Source organism: Puntigrus tetrazona, chromosome 20, assembly GCF_018831695.1.
Source record: "Puntigrus tetrazona isolate hp1 chromosome 20, ASM1883169v1, whole genome shotgun sequence".
Taxonomy (NCBI): Eukaryota; Metazoa; Chordata; class Actinopteri; order Cypriniformes; family Cyprinidae; genus Puntigrus; species Puntigrus tetrazona.
The window spans coordinates 20,975,771-21,001,918 of record NC_056718.1 but is presented as its reverse complement, the minus strand read 5'-3'; the positions used below and the strand labels follow the sequence as shown (position 1 = coordinate 21,001,918).

Here is a 26,148-nt window from a genome sequence, read left to right as displayed (position 1 = left end):
CTTTGTCAGCACCCTTTAGGGGCTTCTTCACTCTTAGAGCATCAGAATTTCAAATTAAAAGGGGGGAAATGGCAACAAAGAAGTTCCGTTTTTAATTTTCAAGCGCGCAGAGCGGCGCAGTTTTAACCCAAATGTCCCTAAATCGGTTCGTGCTGCAAAAAGGCTCGCAAGTTGCATGCGTAATTTGTCTCGCGACTAATTAAATGTATAAATCAGACGCCCTCGGGCTCAGGACATGTGCGACAGTTGAATGCGGGACGTATTAATCACTCATTGCGCGCATACATAATTCATAAAAGAGGCTCCTCTCGTTTGCATCACAAAAGACACGCTTGCGCGAGCGGCAGGGACAGACGCACACCATCCTTCTGTTCAAACGGACTCGTTCCTGTCTGCAAACTCGCCCGTGCCATCGGCAGCAGCATTGTGCTCGTGTGTGATGATGTCATTCCAATGCAACGGTCTCGTCATAGCGGAATTTCTCGCAATCTTCCTCGAATCGTTCGGAGAGCGTAGCAAAAACGGCGTTTTATTTGCAGACGAGCGCATTTCTTGCACGTGATTTTGACTCTTCACGAGCATTTTTGTGAACGCATGCATTTTTTTATTAACACACGACGCGTTTTTGGGGAGCAGATAGGCTACATGCATCATTTGAACAAACACACATTTGAACAAACATTTGTTGCATCTGGAATAAGCTTTTAGTTTATTAAACTTTAATGTGCTATTTGGAGGAATAACATTTCTACATACATATTAGCCTAATGTGCAAGATTTGACTTTCCAAAGATATCTTCTTTTGTATTTCATTTTATTTTATTGCATTTGATATGTAGTTTTATATTGCATTGCACATTTCTATTTGTTTTGTGTGTTACTGCATTTTATAGTGTTATTTTATCATTGTTGAGAATTTCAGAAGAACCATTTTTTTTTTTTTTTTCATTTTACTTATTTTGTGATTATGATCAATGTGCATTTTGGTGGAACCTATATTTGTTAAATTTTAGTTTTTATTGTATGTCGACATTCGACTTTGAGTTTAAGAGGCAAGGTGGTTTACTTGCCTAACTTCAACAAACACATTTGTTGCATCTGAAATCTCATATGCATGTTTATTTCATGTTTTTAATATCTGCTCTGCTCACATTACTGCTCACCAGAGGTAAACATAGTAAAAGACACGAGCTATGTGACGTGGAACTGTTGGATCATGCGTCTGTGATTTTTCTGCCCCACATTCATTATCATACAGCTGCTGCGCTCCGTCTCTACAACCGCTCAGATTCCCCTCATTCTGCCGCTCTTATCTGCCCCGCCGCACTGAGGAGCCGCCGCATAATATAATACTGGACAGCAGATACGTTCGAGATTTCAAAAGAGCAGAGTCAGATATTTTAATGAATAGTCACCCGGTTAGACACAAAACGTTTGCATTTGACAAAAACAAGAATCTTTATTTATTTGCTAAAGTTCTTTGAGCTCCAACCCCCCACAATGTGTCCCCCCCCCAAACATATGGTGCAGTGAATGCAGGAAATAAAGAAACCAAAGATAAAGTACTGAATAAATACTTGTAAATACTAAATAGATATTGATTACAGCAATCCCGGCCGGGCGTACATAGTCAGATGGTATCTGTTGTACTTCAGATAATCCAGAACACTCTTCCTCAGAGCAGAATAAGCCTCGCTTTTCTGAAATACCTCGCTGAGACTCATCGACTGATCGGACTCTGCTTTATCGTCCACTATCTTCTGAAGGGCCTCTTGAATCGACACTGAACCATTCTCGCCCTGGGAAGACACAAAAGTCTTGTTTTTTGTATTTTAATATTAAAATCTTATTGTATTCTTACTATGCTTGATTTTATTATGTCTTAGTGGAAGCTGTGTAGTTTTTATTGTTTTTTTAAACAAACCCATTTATTTTACATGACATCAGTTTTTTATTTATTTATTTAGTTAGTGTTTTTCAGTGTGCATTTTGCTGCAGTTTTATTATTTATTTTCACATACAGTATCCAAAATTTCATTTAATGGACAAGATGGTTTGCTTATTGAAGCTGAACAACAAATTTGTTTTTCATTGCATTAAAATGACTGGTGCGTGACAAACAGATTCAGAATGTTTTATAATTGCATTAAAGCGTTAATCTGAAATCACAGGATCTCTGGAAAGACGTATTACAGAACAAATGCTTCTGACAGAGATGTAGATGTAAAGGAAACTGACCTCTAGTTTGGTCGAGTCCATGATTTGACGGACTTCCTGTTCAAAGTCAGCAAAGCGATCGTGATAAAGAGCCAAACACCAATTCTCTCTAAAATAACTGGAAAAGGGAAATTGAAAAATCACATTTGGATTTTAAAAAAAAGTTATATGTACTACTTGTTTGACGCACAATGTTTTGTGGCTTTTTTCTTAGAGCTTGACAGATGTGGTCACTATGAACTGTGATGGTTGGCATAAAGATTCATCAGAACTGTTTCTTTTGCATTCCATGAAAAACACAACAACACACAGGTGTGAAACGACGTGAGGGTGAGTAAATAATAGCAGACACACACACACACACACACACACTCCACTTAGCATGTTCATCTAATATGCTCCATACAGAAGCGCGGTTGATCGATTATATTCACAGGTCTTGATGGTCAACTGTTTCTGTAATGACATTGAGCACCGGCCACATTCAGAGTCGTGACAAAAGAGCAGTAAAGAATCCCATTTTAATAAGTGTGATCAGCGCTGCTGGGTGGCTTAACTATTGTGTGGTGGTGCTGTGGGAAGGGGATTGCACACCTGCATAAACAGATTAGTAATGCGGGACAATGGCTCTGAGGGTGGAGGGTCAGTGGTGTTAAAATTTAAGAGCAGAGGTCACTCCGTCGGAAATAGATCATCATATAAAGTGTGACCAGATGAAGACAGATATGATTACGGTTTGGAGTGTCATAATTAATCCACTGCCTAATTCAAGAGCATTAGTTGTTTGATTTGGTGTTCAGGTATTGAATCAAACAATCACAGCGGGCTACAGTGTACCCTGTGAAAAATGAATGTGATTTTAACAGAAAAAAACTGAAAATGCTACAGTAAAAATCTGTTAAATGGTTAACGGTAAATTCCGTAAATTGATGTTCCCAGTATTCCCTGCATTGCAATTAAAATGTTGTTTGAATTTGATGTTTTTTCTTTCATTATGTTTCTTAGTTTTTTTTCTTATCAGTTATGTTTATCAGGGTTGTATATTACATCTAATGTTGATAAATTAATGTTTATTGCATATGTCAGTTTAATGCACATGTGATGGGCATTGGGTAATCATGTGACTTTCTCATCACCTCCTGCATTTGGTGGTACAACATTGTTATATTAATGTTATATCAGTTTAAAAAAAAAATACGGTATTTAACTGTAAATTTAACTTAAAATCGTAAAACCAAAATTTAAATAAAAATTTTATGAAATTGTCAATTTCTTTTTTTCTTTTTAAGGTTTTTTTGGCCACCCTGTATATTAAGTGGCCTTAACTACTATGCACTTGCTTCAAAATATAAGTACATATGGAATATGTTTATATTGTACTGAAAAACACTTCTGCTGCTACTGGGACAGGTTTAGTATATGGGTAGGTTTAAGTGTGAGTTTAGGGGTCAACAGTGCAATTATGAATGTAATTACAGAAATGATTACAGATGTAATTACATATGTTTTTTTGTGCAAAATAAAAAACATTCATGTCCACATTTGTTAAGGCAATCTGATATAAAGTGGGACTATTTTTTTCTTATACTTTTAGGGTGAAATTTTACTTTTGTGAGACACCTTGTGAGTACCTTCCTAATTTGTAGATTTGAAATTCCAATTTTGAAGCTGAAATCTGTATCTTGTAAATTAGAATCAGGCCTGATTTGAGGGCGGATGCATCGTCAGTAAAATGAATTTCTGACACTAAGATTGATGTAACGCGGTTGAACCTGTACATGTCATGGACCAAACCCTCGTGGTAGCGTGAGCAGAGATGATTCAGCAGCAGCTGGTGTTTCCTGTAGAGACACAGGAGGTCTGAGACGGGAAGTGTGTTTTTAGAGAGGCACGTGATGCTCTCCACCACGTCATGTGGGCTGAGATGCAGATGGAAGTAGTTCCCTGTTTCAGTTCGGCCGGTCACGATGTCACAACCCTGCTGCATGTGAATAATAAAAATTTGTCTTTTCAGCTCATAATACAACTCTTAAACTCTTGGTTAAAGTAATCTAGGACTGTACAGTGATTGAATGTAAACTCATCTTTATTTAGACCATACCTTCTGAGCCGCTGCTTTCTGGCCAATGGCAGTGGGTTTTGTGACATGGAGGTAATTGTAGCCACCTGGTAATCTTCCCCCTATGGATGTGAGATTTGTAATAAATGATTCCTCCTAACTCTTGTTGTTACAAACACACAATTAGTAGTATTTTCACTCGGACACCACAAATATAATTATAAGGCTGTTTATCTCATATCAGATGCTGTGTTTCTGTGTAACAGATGGTCCATTCTGCTTTAATCACTTAGCCCCGTGATTAGATTATGCAAATTAACTGTCAATAGTTTGGTGTCAGTCAGAATTAGATGAGGGCGAAAAACTGGGTGATGCAACACATGTTAAACAATTTAAACTACTGCACGGCTATAAAATGGGAGAAAAGTATTAAAATTGTAGTAAAAATGATCACTGGGTCCTCTAATAAATGCATACTGAGCACTTGACTAAGTCTTGTAAGAGATGCAAATGAACTAGGCGAAACTTGTGTAAAAATGTAAGCACTACAAAAAGAGTAGTGTCATTGCTAGGTAGTTTTGAGTTACTTTGGTTGCTACGAGATCTTCTAGTAAAGTGGATTTTTAGAACTTTTTACAGAGTATTTCAGTTGCTAGGGTGTTTTAGGCAGTTGCTAAGGTTTTTGAGTGTATTTTCTGAAGTGTTCTTATAGCTAGGTGTTGCTTAGGTGTTCTAGGCAGTTGCTAAGGTGCTCTGAGTGGATTGTAGAGCATTTTTCTAGAGCGTTCTGGTTGCTCAGGGGTTGCTAGGATGTTCTAAGCCTGTTGCTAAGGTGCTTTAAGTGAATATTCTTGTTGCTAGGGTGTTCTAGGCAGTTAATAGGATGTTGTTTAAAAGAGCCCATACTGAAGTGACTGGTTTGTTTTAAGTACTGCTTAAGAAATTCCCAGAGAAATGATGACCTTGGATCTTGGCTTGATTATACACTGGAATGAGGTGGTCGTGGTCAGACGGTGGGCAGGCGGGACCCTCCAGGGTCGGGTCACATAAGGGCAGGACAACAGATGCCAAACTCTGCCCCACCTCCTTACAATTAAAGCAGGAGTCGCTCCACTGGTCGGCATGGTAACGACGGGAGTATTTGGTCATGGGGCCTGCGGCGTATATGGAGGGGTCGTTGGTGTGGAAGCTGGTATCTGTGACCAAACGCCCATCGAACACAAGACAGGCATCATTGATGGCCTTGAAGGCATCGTAGTCAACGGTTTTATGAGAGAAGCTGAAGAAAACCTATGAAAATCAAATGCAAGTTAGTGAGCATCTGAGTTAGACGTTTTAAAATGGACCAAGATTGCAGGTGTTTTCCAAAATCATGATGGACTAAAAATCCCACAGACATTAAAAGAAGAGCTGATGGACGCTTGTTAAAAAAACCCATATTAAGAAGCGCCAAATTCCCTTGCTCTTATGAAAGAAAATACTTTGAAATTGTAACTCAAAATGTAACTCAAAATGTCATTTTAACTAAATAATGGTTTAATGGAACAGCAACAAGATAAAGATAATGTTAAATAAAAAAACGATTTAGTCTTAAATCTGAAATATGTAGACTACCTCTACATTTTTTCAACATCGATGGTGATCATAAATGTTTCTTAAGCAAATCAGCATATCAGAATGATTTCTAAAGAATCATAATGATGCTGAAAATTCTACTTTGATCACAGAAATAAATGACATGTTAAAATATATTCAGATGGGAAATGCTTATTTTAAATCATCAAAATTTTACTGTTTTTACTGTATTTATGCCCAAATAAATGCAGCCTTGGTGAGCAGAAGAGACTTTTTACAGACCTCAAAGCTTTGAATGGAAATGTGTTTTTTGGCAGAAAACATTATGTAAAAATAAATACTAATACAAAATGTATAATATGGCTCCTCTAAATTTGTGTACTTATGTTTCAGAATGTTTTCTAGAGGTTTCACTCACCGCACACTCCAATCGAAGAGTCTGAGCATCGCTGGTGAAGGTCACTGAAGTCACGGGATCTGTGTGTCGTCCGTCATTGATCTGAGTCAGCAGGCAGTCGTGATGCACGTGAACCTCCTCTCTTTCTAGAGCCTGTTTCACTGCCTGCTCCACTGAACCATTGGGGAAACAGGAAGTTGTGTTGTCTTCGGGAGGATGGACCACATGAATCCGGCGGCCGCTGACACCGAGACACATGAGCGTCTCCGTGCAGGTGAACACGTCTATGGTGTTTCCATAAAGCACAGCATCACCTGCCAACCAGTCAGACATCATTTGGTGTTTCGTACGTATTTAAAAGAGTGGCTTCATTTGAAATGTACAACATGTTGTGAAAAACGCCGCACTGTATTACATCCATACCAAAGAGAATTCATCAAGTTATGTTCCCTGCAATAAAAAGCTGGTTTACTTAACTGTAAAATAAACTTAAGGCCATTTAGCCTCCACAAGGGGGAAGGGAAGCAATTTATTACGGCTATTTGGGGAGATAATATCAGTGGCTGTGAAACAGAGAAGGGTCACTTAGCAACCCGGAGAAGGTCCCATTAGGTTATTTGAGGGGAAAGAAAGGAATAAGGAAGAGAAGATGAAGGAAGTGATGTCCTTTCACCGCTGCACCCAAACAGTGTCAGAAACGCTCTCACACCATCAGTGCTGGATTGATTTAATTGAGATCTTTTGTGAAGGAAGGTCTTTGATGTTAACATTAGAGTCCTCAAGGATGAAAACTAATCAGACGGTGCTCACAAAACGAACAGAATGACATGCTGAATATAAAAGGCTCACATGCGTGATTCTGTGTAATGGCAGATGGTTTGAAAAATCATTGCACAGATGAGCATTACTTTTGCTGTGTTTATAATAAACCTTGATTTATATATCAGAATAAAACATTGTAGGGTTAATTTTTACAGAATATAATTTAGAAACTCACTTTTATAATAATTGAAAGAACATTGGAACGTTATAAATTTTATTCCAATTGATTTTAATTAGCATTATTATTTCAATATATATTTTTATTAGATAAATACATATATTTTAAGATGCAGTCTATTCTTCTGAATTTTACCCCCAGCTTCAGTGTCACATGATCCTTTAGAAATCATTCTAGTATGCTGATTTGCTGCTCACAGTTGTGCTGCTTTATATTTAAAAACAAAAATCTGGGTCTTGCCACAAATGATTTAGTAGATTTACTGTCATTTTTTTAGTGATTTAATGCATCTTGCTGTATAAAAATATTCCTTTTGTTAGTATTAACTGTGTGTAAAAATAGTCTTTGAACATGACTCATCCAATGAGATTAGAGAGCCAGAACTATCTATTTTATGAATGTGGCTTTGTCTTCTATACATCTCATGCATTCAGTCCCGTAGCTCCTCTCTTCAATGCCATATTTACTGTGGTTTATGTTAAACAGCATTCATTTACATATCATCTGTCTTTGCTCAGAAAAGGTCTCGCTCAAAGCCCTGTCCATGGTGCTGAAGCACAGCCAGCGCCGCACGACATGGATGTTTTCAACCGCAACAGGATTTCTGCCAAAACTATTATCAGGTAATTTGTGTTGACAACTTATTCGGAGCCAGACCCAGCGATGCCTCTCTGGTTGACCCAAATACAAATTCTCATGCCACTAAATTGATATCTTTCATATGCAGACGGTATAATTAGCATTCATTGATAATTGCGCTACTTCCCGGATTATTAAAGGAGGCTGTAATTAGTAAATATAATAGGCTTAATCAGACAGATAGCGGTGGCTCATCTCTGCCTGTGCAGATTAATTCTTAGCTCACCCTGCTAATATTAATATTCCCTTGTAAATGGATGGAAGGAGATGAGATTTCACTCACGCTAATTAGCTACTTGTTATGCTCTGACAGTTGGACACGGCTTTAGAATAACAGTGGCTTGGTAAATGAGATTATGCAGGAGAGAGGGCAGCCAGAGACTAATAAAATCTTTGTAAATTTGCAATAAACACACCTGTCAGTTTCACAAAGTTGTCCGTGAGCCACTGATGGACGTGAGAGCAATCGTGCTGGTCGTTTAGGGTAAAGAGGTTGGACGGGCCGGGCCGTACGTGTCCGTCTCTGGGCTGTTTTGGGTTCAGGCTGTTGGTTTTTTGGGTTAATACATCTGCACTGGTGAGACTGGGCATCTGAAGTGTAGTTCAAATACAAAAAAAAGTACATTCCTCATTTCACAACACTAATAATTTTAGGTATATTCTCCAACCAAACTGTTTAATAGAATTTTTATATAACAAATCACAAATTGCAGATACTTTGTAGAAGCTGGAAAATGTATGCGTGTGCGTGTATATTTATCTGTGTTATTTAAGTAGTAATATTTAAAAAAAAAAGTATTTGTATTTTAGGCTTTCATTTGAATTTTAAGTAAAGTTTTTGTGATTTTGTGTTCCTTATTTAAATTTAGCTTTTTGTACAAAAAAATTAAGTAGTAAGAAATAAAGTTTTTAATATTTTATTTTAGTACGTGTTTATTTTACTTTTATTTACAAAAAAGGTTACTTTGTGTTATTTTAGTTTCAGTTAACCCTTGATATAAACGCACACCACACCATTGTTATTATTATTTGCTTTTTATTATTATTATTAAGTGTAAAAATGGACGTAATGGAAGGTATTATTTTTTTCAAGATTTTTTGAATAGAAAATTCAATTTGTATTCAAAATGTAAATGTGTGTGTGTGTGTTTATAAACATAAATATCATACATAACGTATAAATTATTCAAATGTCTTCTGCCAAATACAGCAGAATCCACACAAGCTGAATTCTTATGTACTAATTATTGTGCTCTACATGAAAACCATATTAGCATTGCATTAATTTGCAAATACTGATCTACTCTGGCACAGGATACACGTCTCATAATTCACAGTGACATCTTGGTTGTGTTTGTGTGTCTCTGACCTGATACTGCAGGCCGGTGCAGAGGATCAGATAGTCATACTTCACTTTACCGTCCTCCATCAGCTCCACGTGTTTGGCCTCGCGGTCAATGGCCTTCATCTTACCCTTCACCACGCTGATCCAGGAGCGCAGAGAGAGCCGGGCTCCATCCTGATCGCTGTAGCAGTGGCTGTGGAGGAACAGATCCGGCATTAGTGTCACACAACTATGAAAAGAAAATATAAATATATGAAAAGAAAATTTTTTCTTGCTTTTAAGCATAAATGTAATTTTTGATCAAATTTTCTCAAATAAACTAAATGAGTTAGGCACAGTTTCACAAACAGGGCTAAGCTTAAGCCAGTACTAGGCCTTAGTTAAATTAAGAAATTTAAACAATTTTACAAAAATGCCTAAAAAAGGAAAACATTACAGGTGTGCATCTTGACACAGAACAATGACCCTGACATATTTTAAGATATATTACAGCAAGATATTTTCAGTTGAGACAACTCAAACATCCATTGTTTGTGGAACCGGGGGTTAATGTTTTAAACAAGAAATCTGTTATTTCCCCCCATGTTTTATATTTTTTTTTATACATATTTGTCATGTAAACGAAGTAACAAATAATCAGTGTGAAATATTTAATGTAATATAAAATTATTACAACTGAAAAATAATACATTAGAAAGTCATGTTTACTCTAAATAAAAGCAACTCTCAATTCTCATTTACAGTCATATTTTTTTTCAACCTTTCAGCATTTTGATCATTTGAATTTGACAGAAGTGTGAATGAGATAAAAGCATAACGTTGCCATTTTGACACACACACAAAAAAAAAAAATCAGTGCATTTTTTTTTCATTTGCTAGTAAACTTGACTCCTGAGAAATGATTAATAATGTTTATAATGGATGGAATTTTTGGATTTTCAGGCCTTGGGGTCTGAACTCTACTGAGAGATCAGGACGGCTTCAGCGCTTCAGCACTTCACATCTGTATGACAGAATAGAAATAAAGCGGTCTTCCCCTCTTTCGTGGAGTGGAAATATGCCGCATTGGAGTCTGAATGCCTCTCGTTTGTAATGCATCTCTCACCTTGTAGCCAGAAATCTCATGTTGTCATCAGAGCTGCGATCTGGAAGGCCGTGAGTGGAGATGAGAGTGAGATTGTTGAATCTGAGATGAGGACTGGTGGAAAAGAGAAATGTGGACGAGTCAGAGTCAAATAATGCCAATGAGCCTTTTTTCTTCAATCAAGTTTATGGATCTTGACATTATACAAAGAATGGCTGGTGTTCATAATGTTGATCGAACACGTCTCTGAATTGATTTCAGGTACGGAAAAGCTTTTCTGAAGAACAGACTCTGTGTAGGGCAGATCTTGTCCATTTTAGATAATGAGGCTATTTTTGTCCAATTTTTTTGTTCCTTTTTTTCTGTCTAGAAATGAATACCATTGAATGACGAAAGGACAGTAGAGATGGCTGAACAAAAGCATGTGGGGTGTGTGAGGTTATTCTGCAAACACTCGTCGGACAGATGCTGAAATCCCTTAATTTCCAGCGCGGCGCTGGCCTGCATTAAAGCGCTTTCTTCTCCAGCCATCACAGTAAAAGCCTTTCCTTTTGTTTTGTCTTTTTTCCCCTCTTGTTTTGTTTCCTGTGTGTAGTGGTCTCCCCCCGTCGCCCTCCCCCCGTCCCCTCAGGAGTGTAAAAAGGTCTCTTGTCATGTAAATGCCCTGTTTTGTATGTGCTGGAAAGACATGATCTCTATCTGTGGCGGTAGAGGAAATCAGGCTAGCGTGTGCTGAAAGAGGAGCGTGTGAGGCCTGTGGACCGTCATGATTGATCAGACAGAGGACGCTGGACACAAGGCCCCAGCTCTGCGTTCTAGCATTCTAAGTGATGCAGACAGACAGAGCCGTGACTGTCATCTTCAGCTATCTGTCTTTTATTTCAGCCCGCTTTCATTTAACCCCTTCCTGCGCATTTTTAAATTTGCACCAATGTTCATACGCAAAAGTGCAAGAAGGCCATTTTTAACAGCTCTTGAACAGTCAAATTATTTTTAATGAAGAGTCCATGAAATTTGTTAAATATTATGGTATAAAATTTATATATATTTAATTATAACAAGCCAATAAATCCCCCAAAACAATTTGGGAGAGGTCTGAATACATTAAAAGTAACATTTATTATTTATTTTTTTATTTTAACCCTAAACATTAATGAAATAAATGTAATGTTTAATTAATATTCATAATTAATTTAATTAATAACAATAAAATATATTTAAAAACATTTAAAAGTTAAAGTTCATGCATAAATACAATAAATAATTAAAATAAATGAAAATAAAACATAATTGTTTATGCAGTAATTAATTAGGTGAAGTAATGTTGATGTTAATTAAATTAAAAATAACAATTTTATTTTAGCAATATACTGTTTAATTAATGTTTACTGCTAAAAATAATATTAACGTTTAAAAATGTGAACAATACACTTTTAATTAAAAATGAAAAAATAAATCAGTTACATTATTGTTTAATTAATGGTTACTATTTAGCTAAAATAGCATTAAAACAAATTAGAAGTCTCAACAAATATGCAAACATATAAAATTATTACTACTAATAAAATGAAAATTCTGTGATTAATTACTCCTCAACCCATAAAGACCTTCGTTCATCTGTGGAACACAAATTAAGACGCTTTTGATGAAATCTGAGAGCTATCTATCCCTCAATAGACAGCAACACAACTGAAATGATCCCAGATCCAGAAACGTAGTAAAAACATCAGTAAAACATGTGTCCATGTGACATCTATTATTTGTATGTATTTACCAGATGGCAGTGGATATTTTTATCGTTTCAGTAAGAATTTATCATAATAATCAAAGTACAGAATTATTCGTGAAAAAATTTTTAAGAAAAAAAACTAGAATCTGTGTCAGTGTGAAATGTTAATCTTGTGTGTGTGTGTGTTCTCCACAGGCTGTTCTTGACCACCAGCTCACAGCGTTCTGGCCTTATCAGCAGCTGACAGGCCTCTATTGTGGCCAGTGTCTGACTGCTAAGTTTAGGGGCCAAGCAGGGGCCAAGCATCTTTATCGGTTCTCTATGGTCCTGCGTTTCACCCCATCCTCAGGGGTGATAAAGGACAAGAGAGCAAGCGTGAGGGGGGCCAATGGATTTGGCTTGACAGATAAGCGCTGTCGGCCATGGCCTCCACCTTCTCCATTAGACAGGCGGCCTCTACAGGGGCTGACCGGCCATAAGTTTAGTGGACACTAACTGCCTCATTAGTCAAGTCATTAGCGACAGCAAACACCAATTGCGGCCCAGAGAACAGTGGCAGGGCTAATTAAAGGGCCAGCGCGTGACCTCCACACACTGCCAGCTCTAGACAGCTGCGTGCCCGCGGTGCCTGCCAAAGCAGCAGGAGTTAACACACACACACACACACACAACCGCAGAGCGACCCCTGGTTGCCAGGCAGTTATCAGCTTTCAGAAAACAAGAACGGCCTTAAATCGCAGCTTTGTTTGGTCAAATGCTTTGCGAGAAGCTGCATTCAAACCCTGACATCCCTTCGAGAGACTAAAGACCTAAAGTGTGTGGAAGTCATTATCTGATAAAAGAGTTACCCAATATTTATTTTGTATGCTATTGTTTAAAAGTTTTCCTTAGGAAATAAATGAATACTTTCATTTAGCAATGATGCACTGAATTGATCAAAATGACAATACAATTTATATTTTTATTATATTTTTGATATTCTTTCTTTTGAAATTTATATTTAAGAATCTTGAGAAAATATATGAAACAGCAGTTTTCAGTGTTGATAATATTAGGAAGTGAGTCTTGATCAGCAAATCATTTCTGAAGGATCATGTGAAGACTAGAGTAACGATGCTGAAAGTTCACCTTTGATCACAGGATAATTCTTTTTTTTTTTTATTATTAATTATTTATAGGTTACATTTTTTACATTTACATTTTATTTATTTTTGATTAAACAAATGCGGACTTGCTAAGCATAAGAGAGACTTCTTTCGGAAATCTTAGGACCTAATGGTCCCTTTTTTTGGTAAAAGAAATCTAGATGTGATTTTTAACAAAGGAAATTTTAGCCAAAATCCTCTGCATTTTCTACAGTATAAAGGTTTTTCTCACCAGAATGTGGCCCCGATTTTTAATTTGAAGTTTTCCAAGTAGTCTTTGGAAACCATGCCTGTTTGGGAATCACTGATATTTTAATAAAGGCAATCAAATATTTTGAAGGATCTGTTTTTCAAATTTAGTGGCTTAAAACACAAAGAGATCTCTGTCCTGAGGCAGAAAGATCCAGAATGCAGGTATTAATTGGCGTGTGCTGGGCTGAGTGTTATTATATAAAGCCGTGAGCTCAGATTTCATGCAATCATTGTTTCGCTCAGATCCCTAAGGGTCACTCTCACTAATTATAATCACGCTTGAGATGATGTCCCTCCACCCCCCAGACAAAAAAAAACCCTGTTTTAGATACAAATATCTTGCTGTTTCTTCAAAAAGAAATCATAAATGATATTTAGGGCTTAATTATCAGTGCTGATTGAAGTAGTGTCTCTAAAAATGGCATGCTTACCAGAATGTCAGTGCTTCAAGAAAAGCTAAACCGGTGTCAGATGCCCCCACTACCACAATTCTGCCATTGACTGTGACCTTCGGCTCCATGGTGAGTTTTCTGTTAGTGTGGTACAGGGCAAAAGGAGCCTGACAAGAAGAAATAAGAATAAGAGTCATTTAACCCATAAAAATGAGTTTCTCAGTGGCCAGTGCTGATGCTAACGCATAGATACTGTATGTACAAGTGAATACAATTTAATCCAAGCAAACAGTATTTGGAATGAATACTTTCATTAAAGAAGGATGCACTAAATTGATCACAAGTGCATTTATGAATTTATAAGCATCAAAATAACAGTTTAATGGGGAAAACATCATTTCCGCGGTCATGTGAAGCACCAGCTCATACGGACCTTACTGCTGAACACAGGCTAGTCTCATAAGCCTCTGCTTGTCGATGCAACGAAGTGGTCGTGTGTTGTGTTTGTGCTTTAACCAGAGAGTTAACAGCTAACAGCTAAGCTCAGCTAACAGTAATTGCAGTTTTCCTAAAAGCACTGGCGATGTCCTACACACGGAAGGGTTTCCCTGCGTGACAATAGTTTAATCAGAGCCGGAGCGACTGTACGTTTCACTGAGCACTTATTGGGCTAAAACAGGAAAAAAGCATTTGCATTAGCGAGCACTATAACTCACCTAACATACTGAAATGTGCTAATGTTAAATAGTTCCACAGAGGGAATGGAAACGTACTTTATTAAAAAAAAAAAAAAACCTTGCAGAACACCTTAATAGGCTCTGCACCTAATATGAAGCATTGAAATGGTCAATTATCAAAAGCAGATTTACTGAGAAAGACATGTTTGGTCGCCTGCAAATCATTTGAAGGTGAACAGCTGCCGTGTTCTTCCAGTCATTCTCTTTCTGGTTCTATAATTGGCCCTTGAGCATGAATAATTTGAAGGATTTGTTCTGTGGCGCACCTTATCTGATTTAAGAATGGAGACCCAGTGGATTTTGGGAATGGAGAGGCCCGAAACTATGCCATTTGTCACTGTAATATAAGGAAACGTAGCTGATTACATGACCATCAATGACTGGCTCTTCAAAGTCATTCATTAAATGCTGTAATCAATGGCAGGGACTGAAGGAGGTTTAAATTCTGGACATGTGGGGCCACTTGAAGAGACAAATCAGAAAATGCACAACAGAAATCTTGCACAAAATCACACACATTATTTTCTAGCACCCTCAAAACTTTGAAGGTCATATAAAGAAAAGCACAAAAAATCCAAACATGTATTAACTGTATAATTTCATATTAACATTTTTTATTTTTTTAGTTTGGCGTTTGTAAGCTTTTTTTTCTGTTTGTTTTTTTTTAAATTTGTTTCGATTTTGAAAGAAGGCTCTGCTCATCAAGTATATATTACAAATATTACAATTGCATATAACTATTTTGTATTTGAATATATTCAAAGCTATATTTTCAGCATCATTAATTCAGTCTTCAGTGTCACATGATCCTTCAGAAATCATTCTAATATGATTTGCTGATTAAAAAAATGTGTGAAAAGAACAACATTTATTTAAATTGAAATCTTTCATGGTAAAAATGTATTTGCTGTTCTGATTCATTTAATGCGTCTTTGCTAATTAAAAGTAAAAATTTCAAAACATTTCATAAAAATTAGGGGAAAAAAATTAGGGGAAAAAAAATAATAAAAACATTATATATATAGAAATTGTACACATTTGCCTGCTGCATTTTGATTGTTTGTCCTCTCTTGTGTCTCTTTTACCCTATAGCTGCTGTGAAGATTGCAAAAAGATGGAAACCTGTTTGAAAATGGTCAGTATTTTTGTGAACCATTATCAAAAAAAAAATTTGATTTTGTTCGTCTGCTCCTGAAATGATGTGACAGGGATGTGATGTCAAATAGGAGCTGACCCTGTTTTCTCTGGTCAGGTAAAGCCAGCAAATGTGCGTCTGTCTCAAATATGTAGGACTTCTGCCGGACATAATGCCCTTCGTAACACAACACTCGACTGACGAAGACTGGACAGGTGCTTTAACTCTGATTAATTCATCTGAACCGGACGGAGGATTAGTGCAGTCATTGCGCTCTTATCTGCAGCGCTGCCTGGACACCGGCGTTGCTGCGTTACCAAATGGAGCTTTCTAATGTGGACTGAAGGGTGACAGCTTGTGTTTCTTGCTAATGCACTACACACACACACACACACACATCCACAAAGCTGCATATGACACAGCAGCTCTGTTCCAAAACCTAATGAGCACCCTGCTGCCTAACATGGGCAGTGGCTTTAACTGATTTTACTTCAGGAACCAGACTTTACACAGGATTTCAAGTGGTGAAAGAACTGTTATGTATCCACTGTAAAAACATCCTGTTACAAACTGGCAGCTGTGATTGTCCGAAATTTACCATAAAATTTTTTTAATTATATATTATTAATTTTTTTACAGCGTATCATGTCAGAATTATATATATTTCTCAAACGTATAATATATAAATTACATTTATTATTACAAAGTAGAATAACTGTTTTATATTTAAAAAATATTGTAAAATTTATTGTTTTGATGCAAAGCTGAATATTCAGCAGCAATTATTCCAGTCTTCAGTGCCTGAAGTTTGCTGTACAGAAATACACAAAACAATTTAATACATCACTAACAATGTGGTAACCGAATAAAATAAAAAACACATACTGGGTTTCACAAATATTTCCACTGGATAAATATAAGTCTTTAATTACATAATAAATTCCTAGTAATAATATTTCAAGAATGTAATTCGCAATGTTGGATTGATTTTTCATAGCGGTGATGCGATTGATTTTTCTGTAAAGTATACTTTAGACTTTGACTTCAATAATATACCTTCTAGAGGTGCCAGTTATTTTGTCAAGGCATGTTAAAATGCTGGCTACTTAGGGTTTGTAACCGCCTTCAAGCTATAATAAGCCCTGTTGGGTTTATTGAAGAAAGTCATGTGGGCAGAATGTGCTTTCATAACACCTCATGATTAATTTAGCTCGTTTCGATTGTATTGATGAAGAAACATTGTGTGAAGTGAAATCCCCCCTCTTCCTAGTAGGTGTGTGTGATATCTAACTCGGGAGTAAACACACACACACACATCTACAGCAGATGTTGGTTGTTCTGATGATGGCTGGATAAGAACGCTGCTGCTTTACCTGTTAGAAACCAGCGTAAACATTCTCCGCCATCTGCCACCATCCATCCATCTGTTTCTTTACAACTAGACGTTCAATAACCTCAGGCAACAACGGCCCTGTGATCTGCACCACGTAAGGCTAACGATTCTGCTTCACAACGCATTACGAATGGAATAATGCAGACAGCTACAGCGTTAATTATTGATAAACACTAGTGGGAGAAACAAAGATGTCACGCTGTCCATCGACAGTTTAGGGATGAAGAGCTGCAAGTGTGTCACAAATTACTAGTGATCCATTCAATTACTGCACAGCACCCTCTTGTGGCACGTAACTTCCTCTGTGTGTTTACTAAAGCGTGCATGCGCATACTTACATTTCATGATGTAAACAGTCTCAACTATTGCTGTGGTTTTGAATATATAGCGTTGTGGTTTTGGTCTGACCTGTTGTTTGGTGATCTGCAGGGATGGTGCGTTGATGGCCAGCTCCTCCAGCGGGTAGATGATCTGTCGTCTCGGGCTCACCGGGACCATGAAGTTCAACACCGCTGTCAGAGAGCGAAGGCTGACATTCTGAGAGCAAAGTAGGACGAAGGAAGAAATGTTTGTCAAGCCTTGAACTGAAATACAATACTTCTGATGTTAACCTTTTGCTTGAAGAGCCCCTGAGAGGTTAAGTTAATAATCTGGTAATATTTGCATGATAATTGTTGTTTGATGTTGGTTAATAGTCACAGATAAAATATTAAACGTATATAGGACTTATTATTATTATTATTACATTATAATTTTAAAAATGTAAAAATAAATATATAATTGTTTTAAAATACAGATGCCTTATGGGAAAAGGGGCATTTCATAATAATTATAATAATTTGATTTTACACTACAAGTTACAATATTTATATTGTAAATTCTATACTTTTAATCATTCAAGTCCTCAAGCTTTTATTTTGGCAAAATACAGGTAAAATTCTGTAAACATCTGTCCACTAAAAATTTGGCAAATAAATCCATTCTAATAGCACAATTAATAAAAGAATAGTCATGGATTTTAATGAAATCTAAGTTTCAAAGAAGTCTCTCACGCTCACTAATTCTGTATTTATTTGATTAAAAAAACCTCTGAAATCAGTAACATATTATTATTACTTATATTATTAATATATATTATTACAATAAAAAAAGGAATTATTTAATGTCATTTATTCATGTGGTGGCAAAGTTTAACTTTGTGCAGCCATTAATAAGATGTGCCAAACTACCTGTAATGTTTCACAATATTACTTTTTTAATGTTTCTACTATTTTTATTAAATTAAATGCAGCCTTGCATTTAAAAAAGCATAAGAGCATAAGAGACTTATTTCAAAAACATAAAAAACCTTGATTACTTCAAAACTTTGAACAGTAATATAAACATTCTTAAATCAAGAGTTTATGCTTACATTCAAAAAATATATTCGTTTTTTTTTCTCTATTTTTAAAATGTTTGGATATTCATATTGGAACACAAAACAAAAATATAGAGTAAGATAATCATTTAGTCAGGATACTGTAGCTTTTTTTTTTTTTTTTTTTTTTTTAACAGGATAAAAAATTAACTTTTGCCCACCGTCTGGTTATATTGGGATGGATGGAGGAGGTAATAGAGGCAGGACTTGTGTGCCAAGCGCATCACCTCCCTAAAGATATATTTGGTGTGATGCAGGAAAACGGGGTTGAGGACAAAGTGACACAGTCGACCGTGTTCTTCTCGCTGGTGATGGCTGAAATACATGAACCTCTCAACGTCGAAGTTGGCTCTGATGAACTCAATGTCCTGGGGACACGAAATGCATTTGAAATGTTTTATGGTAAGAAAACAGCAATGGCACACCATGACACATCATTAAAAAATTTACCTCTTCATCTCTAATGATTATCAAACCAACAACTCGCCCCTCGACCTGCGCCACGAACGCCTGAAGAGCAGTTCCACCCTGAGAAGGAAAGACGTTGTTCAGACATCACAAGCGCTGCTCTGTCGGGGATGATTTAGAGAGTGGTTTGTGACAGACCTGGTCTTTTCGGGCCTTTAGGAACAGATCCAGATCTTCACTGATGGACTCCTGCTGGCTGAGACTCTCGTTCAGACTCTGGACAGCTGGGATATCAGAGGACACCGCCACTCGCACCTCCAACGTCCTGATGGACAAACAAATTATTCGTTTGAAGCATAAATCCAATGTCGAAGATTTGATAATATAAAAATATACCACTTTTAAATATCAATTGGATTTCTCGAAAGAGCTCAAGTCAAATATATTAGAAGACAGAATAATTTATTTGTCTTCACTAGATCATGTTTTGTATCTGGTTTTATTTGTATTTGAACAAAATTCTAATTTTGGCAACTTGCAATCCATATTAATTCCTGAGGCAATATTTCAATCATTAAACAGTGCGACAGAATGTGATAGAAAAACTTAGAGTGCCTTAATATATTGAAAACAGTAATATTAAAATCCACAATCCGCTTAATGGTTGTGTTTTCCTTATAATGGTTTTCTATGGGAAACCACTTAACGTGAAACTTTGCACATTGCATTTATATCCTGGCTTGCCTGTACAAAATCTGCATTTTACTATAATACTTCTTAATGCAAACTGTGTAAAAATAACTAGTGGTCAGTGGAGAAAAGCTTTGTTTTGTGGGAGGTGATGGCACGTGGAAACTATCAGTATGCTGACAAATACTATAATGGTTGTTCTTTAATTGTATTTTGATTTATCACGCTTGATTGTACAATTCATCTTTAAAGGAACTACTGGTTTGGAGATTTGTTAGAGTGTGAGTACCTGGCCAGTCCCCAGCGGTGACACAGGTAGAGTTCCTGTGAGCTGCTGCTGGTGTCACGAGGAGCGACTCTGATGAAGGACTGCAGCAGCGGGAACTCTGGTGTCAGTTTAGGTACAGAGATCACACAGAAATCCCGATCCTGCATAACAGTTTATCACATGTATTAGATTCGTTATGTTACATTGTAAAACTGGACACCCAGTGCTGGACTGCTGGACTAATCACCATTTACTTTCCCATTTAAACATTTAGTGGCGGCAATTTTTTTTTCATGTTTTCTCTTATGCTTAGTAAAGGCTGAATTTATTTGATAAAATGTACAGTAAAAACATATACATTACAATTTATAATATTTTTTTCTATTTTAATGTATCGTAAGATGTAGTTCTGAAAAATATGATATGCGATAAGAATATGATAATAATAATAATAATGTTTGCTTGCTTCTCACACAAAGCCATCGTAGGACTACTGTTAGGATTTTAATTGTCATTTTGTTAAAAGGAAAAAAAAACTTTATCATAATAATCATAATGAACATACTTTGGGTGATTCCTTTAATGAGCCAATTGATGTACTTACCAGGAACAGTTTAAACAGGTATGGCAGGAAATCTGCTGATCTTTGAGGAAAGAAGACAACAACAAAAATGAAAGCTTATGGGCATCAGCTGTCCTGTAGGAGCAGTGAAAAAGGCTGCCATGTTGGGCAGCAAACAGAGAGTGTGGTCTAGTTGGTCTCGCTGTCACTTTAAGCATTCTACTCATTAATTACATGTTCATGCTCTGTGGGGAGCGACAGGCCTCCATATTCCACAACAGCTGGCCAATAAGGTGGCACACAGACCAGCTCAGCAGGAGCCAAATAACACTCAGACTGATTTTTACAACAGCTCCTCGCTGAAATCCACTGGAGCTCGGCCAGATGAGCACAGACAGTTTTCCTTTACCCAAAATTAATTTAACCAGTGCAAGTTTTGATTACTTGCGTACTTCAGAGGAGCCCTATTTTACGCTTTCATTCCACTATTCGACTAAACACATGGTTTCTTGCACCAAAAATGATTTTCATGATAATTATCCACCCTGTCTCACGTCCTTTGAACTAAACAGGCTGTTCTGATGGTTACTAGATGATTACCTACTGGTCCAAGAGGTCCTTACCTCGTCTCAAACTTCTTTTCCATAGTGAAGAGCTGGATGCAGAATGCATTAGGTGGCCCGTCTGGTTTAGAGACCTCCACTGAGCCCACTGTGTCTTTGGTGCCTGCCCTAATACACTCTGGCTAATTAGAGAAACAAAAATAAGCAAATCACATTTGGGAGGTTTCGCAAATATAGTAACTGGTATTACAATGCAAAAGAAGGAAGAAACATCTCAAAGATGATGTTTAGCTCTGACCTGAGATGTTTTAGTAGGCTCATCTCCACTCTCCTGTTCTGCTGTCAGTCCCTGTAAAGGACATTTGGATTAGTTAATAAAAATGCATAAATTAGCCCTGAAGTCCCTGATGAGTAAAATTAAATATGCTGAATGTGTGTTTTGAAGCTCACTTTCACAGGTTCTTTGGCCTCATCGGATTGCTGGGCATCAGTGACGTTGTTTTCCTCCCCCGGTGTTTGTGGTTCCTCTGGTGGTTCTTCTTGATGAGCTGGATTTGTCTTTCTCAATCCTTCAAAGTCCTCAAGTTCAAACCACTTATTGAATAGCTTCAAATCCATGTGACTGCTCACACTGACAAAACCAACTACAGCTCCTTCACTCTGTGTAAGTACACACACGCTAACACTTTATTAATAGTTTAACACATTTTTATTGAGATATTTAAATCATATGGTAACAAAACCCTGAATCATATTTGCTGAATGAAATCCAATACTTATATATTACTCATTTTGGAGAGATGAATACAAAAATAGTGCCCTTTTTATCAAACGTTCTCATTTCATAGCATTTTTGCATTCCACAACCATTTGTAAAGTTAAGTGAAGTCTTTTGTTATCCCTTAATCACCAGAAAAACTGTCACAAAGACATGATTCATGAGCCAATCGTGACCATTTCTTTAATTCTCTTCATTTCACGTGTATAAATGTATGTTAGTATAAGCCTAATCCTGATTTCCACTTCTTCCACTTTGCAAATTTTAAATAAATTGATAATTTTTTGAATACTTGTTTTGTCATTTAAACTTTTGGCTTTTGCTGCTTTAAGCGCATTAAGGCTCATACGTTTTTTGATACAAAAGAATCTGAATTCTTATAAAAAGTTTTAATGGTATTTTTGAACTTGGCATTAAAAAAAATAGCAAATTACGGATTGTAAGGCTTTTTCAGATTTTTCCTCGAGATGCAAGCCTGTCCAACCATCATTTGTGTAAAATAGTGAAGATATAAAAATGCTAAATCGTAATGGTACTAAAAATTGCCTTCTTTTTCTTCAGGTTAATATAATTTATTCCTATTTCTGTTTGATTTTGGGGTGAAATATGACGCGGATGTGCTCTTGATAGATTTCATGAGATTCGCTCATATATAATTTAAAAATCTCATAAAAACGGAGTTAGAGACCTAGAAAAACAACACCTCTGTAATAATTTATGAATTTTCTCTGGAAATGTATTTTTTTTGTAATCCTCCTGGGCAATGTAGTACAGTTGTCCCGCTGAATGGACGGGACATTCAGACAAAAGGCAAAACCGCTACAGATGTCTGGACACAATATGTTCAGTGTGAGTATGTCTTGGCAGGGCATGAGCTCTCATCTGCCATATGTCGCATGAACACATGTCAGCATGCGCCACAGGGGAGAGAGTGGGGCGATCTGTCGTCCTGTCATTCCTGCGAAAACACAAACTAACACAATTTCTGCCCCACTTTGCATAAAGAGCCTGTGAACTTGAGAGGTTACTGGGCTCTTTCTCTCAAGAGACAAATCTGAGAAACAAAAAAGCTTTGAAACTCTGAAGTTTCTTTCCTTTTTGTTATTTAAAAAAATTTTGATTTACACAAAAAGGCACGATATTTGGTCATTTGATCATTCTTATACTGCTAAAAATTTCCATTGCATAGGTTTTTTTTTTTTAACTAAATAAAAAAGCAAATATGTCATATTTTGTGACAAAGCATACACTAATTTTAAAATCAGCACCCCTAAAATTTGCAAGAAACAAGTATAGGAAGACATTTCTCAAATGTGATGCAGGGCAGTGTAATATTCGTATTTTTATCTGCCCCAAAATTTACTAAGCTTTATTGTACACATTGATTTTTGATCTGTCAGTTGTAAACAAAACCTGACTAACTTCACAGACGACTGCATGGTTCTCCTCGTCTTGAGCCTCGATGAGCTCAGACAGGAAGTACGGCCCGTGGGACTCCAGCAGTGGCGTGATCTGCTCTGCAAATACGTGCATGAGGTCATCGTGATCTTCCACTCTGGGGAATATAAAGTTATTGCACCAGGATTTTAATACATCATTGTGCTGCGAATGCCCTGTATAAACTGTATATTGATAGAAATTGTGTACAGCAGGACAAAAACAGTCTAGACATGGATTATGATCGGCTTTACACTAGATGAAACTACACAACCGTCTGAACAAGTGCATTTCACAGTGGTTGTGCCACATTTCATCCAAAACACGGGGAACAAATTATAAATTATATTTTGCATATAGAAAATTACATTTCTTTATTTTAAATTTCTTTAAATATTTTTTAAGCATATTTACAGTTATATTTATAGATTTATTTTTTTTTTTCATTGTTGTCATTGATGATTCTCAATAGCTTTATTATTATTATTGCAAGACAAGTATAAAAAAAAGACATTACAGTCAGTCTAGTTCTATAACTAATAATAGCATAATATCATAATACTTTTATAAGTATTTTACTATATCATTTTTATAGTACTTTTATAAATACTATATAATTTTGTATAGTATTTCAATTACTTTAATGCTTTGAGATTTGAATTGTTTCAATTCTGAATCTGAATAAATGACTTCTATATTAAAATAATTATGGTTAAATTAATCGAATTAATATGTGTATTAATATAATAATGCATTTTATGTTATTTTTGCATTACAGTAATGTTTTGCAAGTTGTACATTCAGAAAATGTGCTTAATTCTCATGATCAATGTCACAATACAATGAAATATGCCTCAGCCATGCACTTGTCAGTTTTCATGAGATTCATCCATCCATAAGTAAGCGAGAGGTTTACAAACCTGGCTCTGCGGATGTGAAGTCGAGGGCAGTAATTGTGTCGATGACAAACATAGGCTGAATACTGAACCTCCTCCTTAACAGGCATCACGGGTTCAAAGATCTTCTCCAGTGCTGCCTCTGATATGCAGAGAATGACAGAAAAATCTCTTAACAATGTTAATGTCAATTTCAGCGCACAAAAATGTCCAAAGTAATATTATACTCATTTATTTCCTACCTAGTGAGCCTCTGTGGGGAGTCAGGAGGCAGATGTATTCCAGCTCCACAACGGCGCTGAAAACTGCTCTAGAATTTGCATCGGAAGGAAATAAAAATCTTAGATCGTTAAATTTGATTGAATGGATACAGGAGTCATTGCTATACAGTCAATACAATTTGTGCTGCCTAAACCAAGATTCATATCCAGCCTAACCAAGTAACAACAGAAAAATCTTGTTTTATTAAATTAGATATAAACCAAAGAGCAGACTGTGTGTATTCTTCATCCTTATAGGTGAATCTCACAAAACCTGCAGAGGTCACATTTCCTCAAAACTGAAGGAAAAAACTATTATTTTTTCCTCTGTGAGAATCACCTTTAAATGTTCACATTATTAAAAGCAAAATACAAAGGAGTTCTCTTTTACCTCATAATCTCTTTAGCGCCCCCTATGGAGAAGCCAGGCTGAGTCACAAATAAACGCAGAAAAAGAGTGTTCATAGGCTGAAGGAAAGACAAGCAGTCTGTCAGGGGGCTGTAAAATGGATATGTTAAATATTAATGGACATTGTGGTTTGTTTGCTTTGCCTACAGTGAATTTCTCGCCATTGACGTGATTCTGAAGTAAATGCTTCCAGCACGCCTGATCCACCAACTCTTCAAGGGGGTGGTCTGAGAAAGATGCATGGGCCAAAACTTCATTTGCAGTGGTGCTCAAGGTCACGGCTAGATGTGCTTTCTCACTGCAATGAGAAACAGAAAGAAATTCCTATTGCTGATTATACTACGTTATAATAAAAGTAAAGTACACTCTCAGAAAAAAAGCTGTTATAGGGTGCTACATTTTCAAAAGCTATAACATTTAGTAAATTATTTCCCCCTGATAGCATAGTTAGTCTTACAAAATCAAAATAAAGCCAAAATATATCAAGAATTTACATGCATTGTGACATTATGTTCATGAGAATTTTCATATTTTTAAACAACAGCACACACACACACACACACACACACACACACACACACACACACATATATATATATATATATATATATATATATATATATATATATATATATATATAATATTTTTTGTATTAAAAACATTAAAAGCTTAATTTACATATTTTATAATTTATAAATGACTTTTATATTCAAGAAATTAAAAGGTACTTAAAATGTCATATTTATCTAACTAAAAATAAAATGTGTAGTTAAATGTTAATGTTTATTTTGGCATTACAGTAATTAAAATGTAATTATAAAATGTGCATGATTTATTTGATTTTTATTTTTGCATAATAATAAAAACTCTTAACACTTACAGAAGATTGATGACATTGATTCTCCCAAACACAGCAACAGCTGCAGGACTGATCAGATTATTGATCTCTTCAGCATCTGACCATTCAGTTCTCCTCACAGTCACACTTTCAGCTTTACCAGCGGATGAGGTGATGGTGCTCATTTTAAATCTGACACAATCAAGAAAAAACACAAATGTTTGAATACAGACATAACTTGTGTAATAACTGTACATTTGCCTTTATTCTTTCATGTCTATGCTACCAGTCAAATGTTTAGACTCAAACATATAATTGCTAAACAAATCAATAACAAAGCATTAATTTCACTAAGAATTAATTTAAGAATACACAGCATAAAAGAACTATGAAAAGACCTTTCCAGTGAGAAAACTTCAAACCTGTTTTAAAGAAGTATATTTCACGTAAACGTTCACCGCTAACCTTTAGCGAGCGTCCTGTAACCATGGTGACGGGGCTTCGTGACGTAGCTGCAGTCAAA

At 36.3% G+C, this 26,148-nt stretch overlaps 1 protein-coding gene and 1 long non-coding RNA gene across 2 annotated transcripts; one reads left to right on the top strand and one right to left on the bottom strand.

The window, feature by feature from the left end:
• On the bottom strand, window positions 1–26,142 carry cfap61 (cilia and flagella associated protein 61). The gene is made up of 26 exons (XM_043219752.1): window positions 26,048–26,142; window positions 25,668–25,817; window positions 24,935–25,085; window positions 24,770–24,846; window positions 24,361–24,428; window positions 24,143–24,260; window positions 23,208–23,340; window positions 21,458–21,667; window positions 21,306–21,356; window positions 21,068–21,189; window positions 20,487–20,526; window positions 19,904–20,043; window positions 19,123–19,249; window positions 18,967–19,044; window positions 18,678–18,884; window positions 17,508–17,636; window positions 13,874–14,001; window positions 10,338–10,430; window positions 9,257–9,425; window positions 8,304–8,478; window positions 6,270–6,562; window positions 5,239–5,566; window positions 4,319–4,398; window positions 3,990–4,198; window positions 2,239–2,335; window positions 1–1,799 (listed from the first exon to the last, which is right to left on the bottom strand). Exons 2-26 carry the CDS (start codon window positions 25,808–25,810, stop codon window positions 1,602–1,604), a joined length of 3,564 nt encoding a protein of 1,187 aa, XP_043075687.1. The 5' UTR covers window positions 25,811–25,817; window positions 26,048–26,142; the 3' UTR covers window positions 1–1,601.
• LOC122324961 lies at window positions 6,406–9,398 on the top strand. The gene is made up of 3 exons (XR_006247242.1): window positions 6,406–6,522; window positions 7,772–7,871; window positions 9,269–9,398. It is a non-coding gene; the product is annotated as an uncharacterized LOC122324961 (long non-coding RNA).
• Window positions 26,143–26,148: the final 6 nt, after the last annotated feature.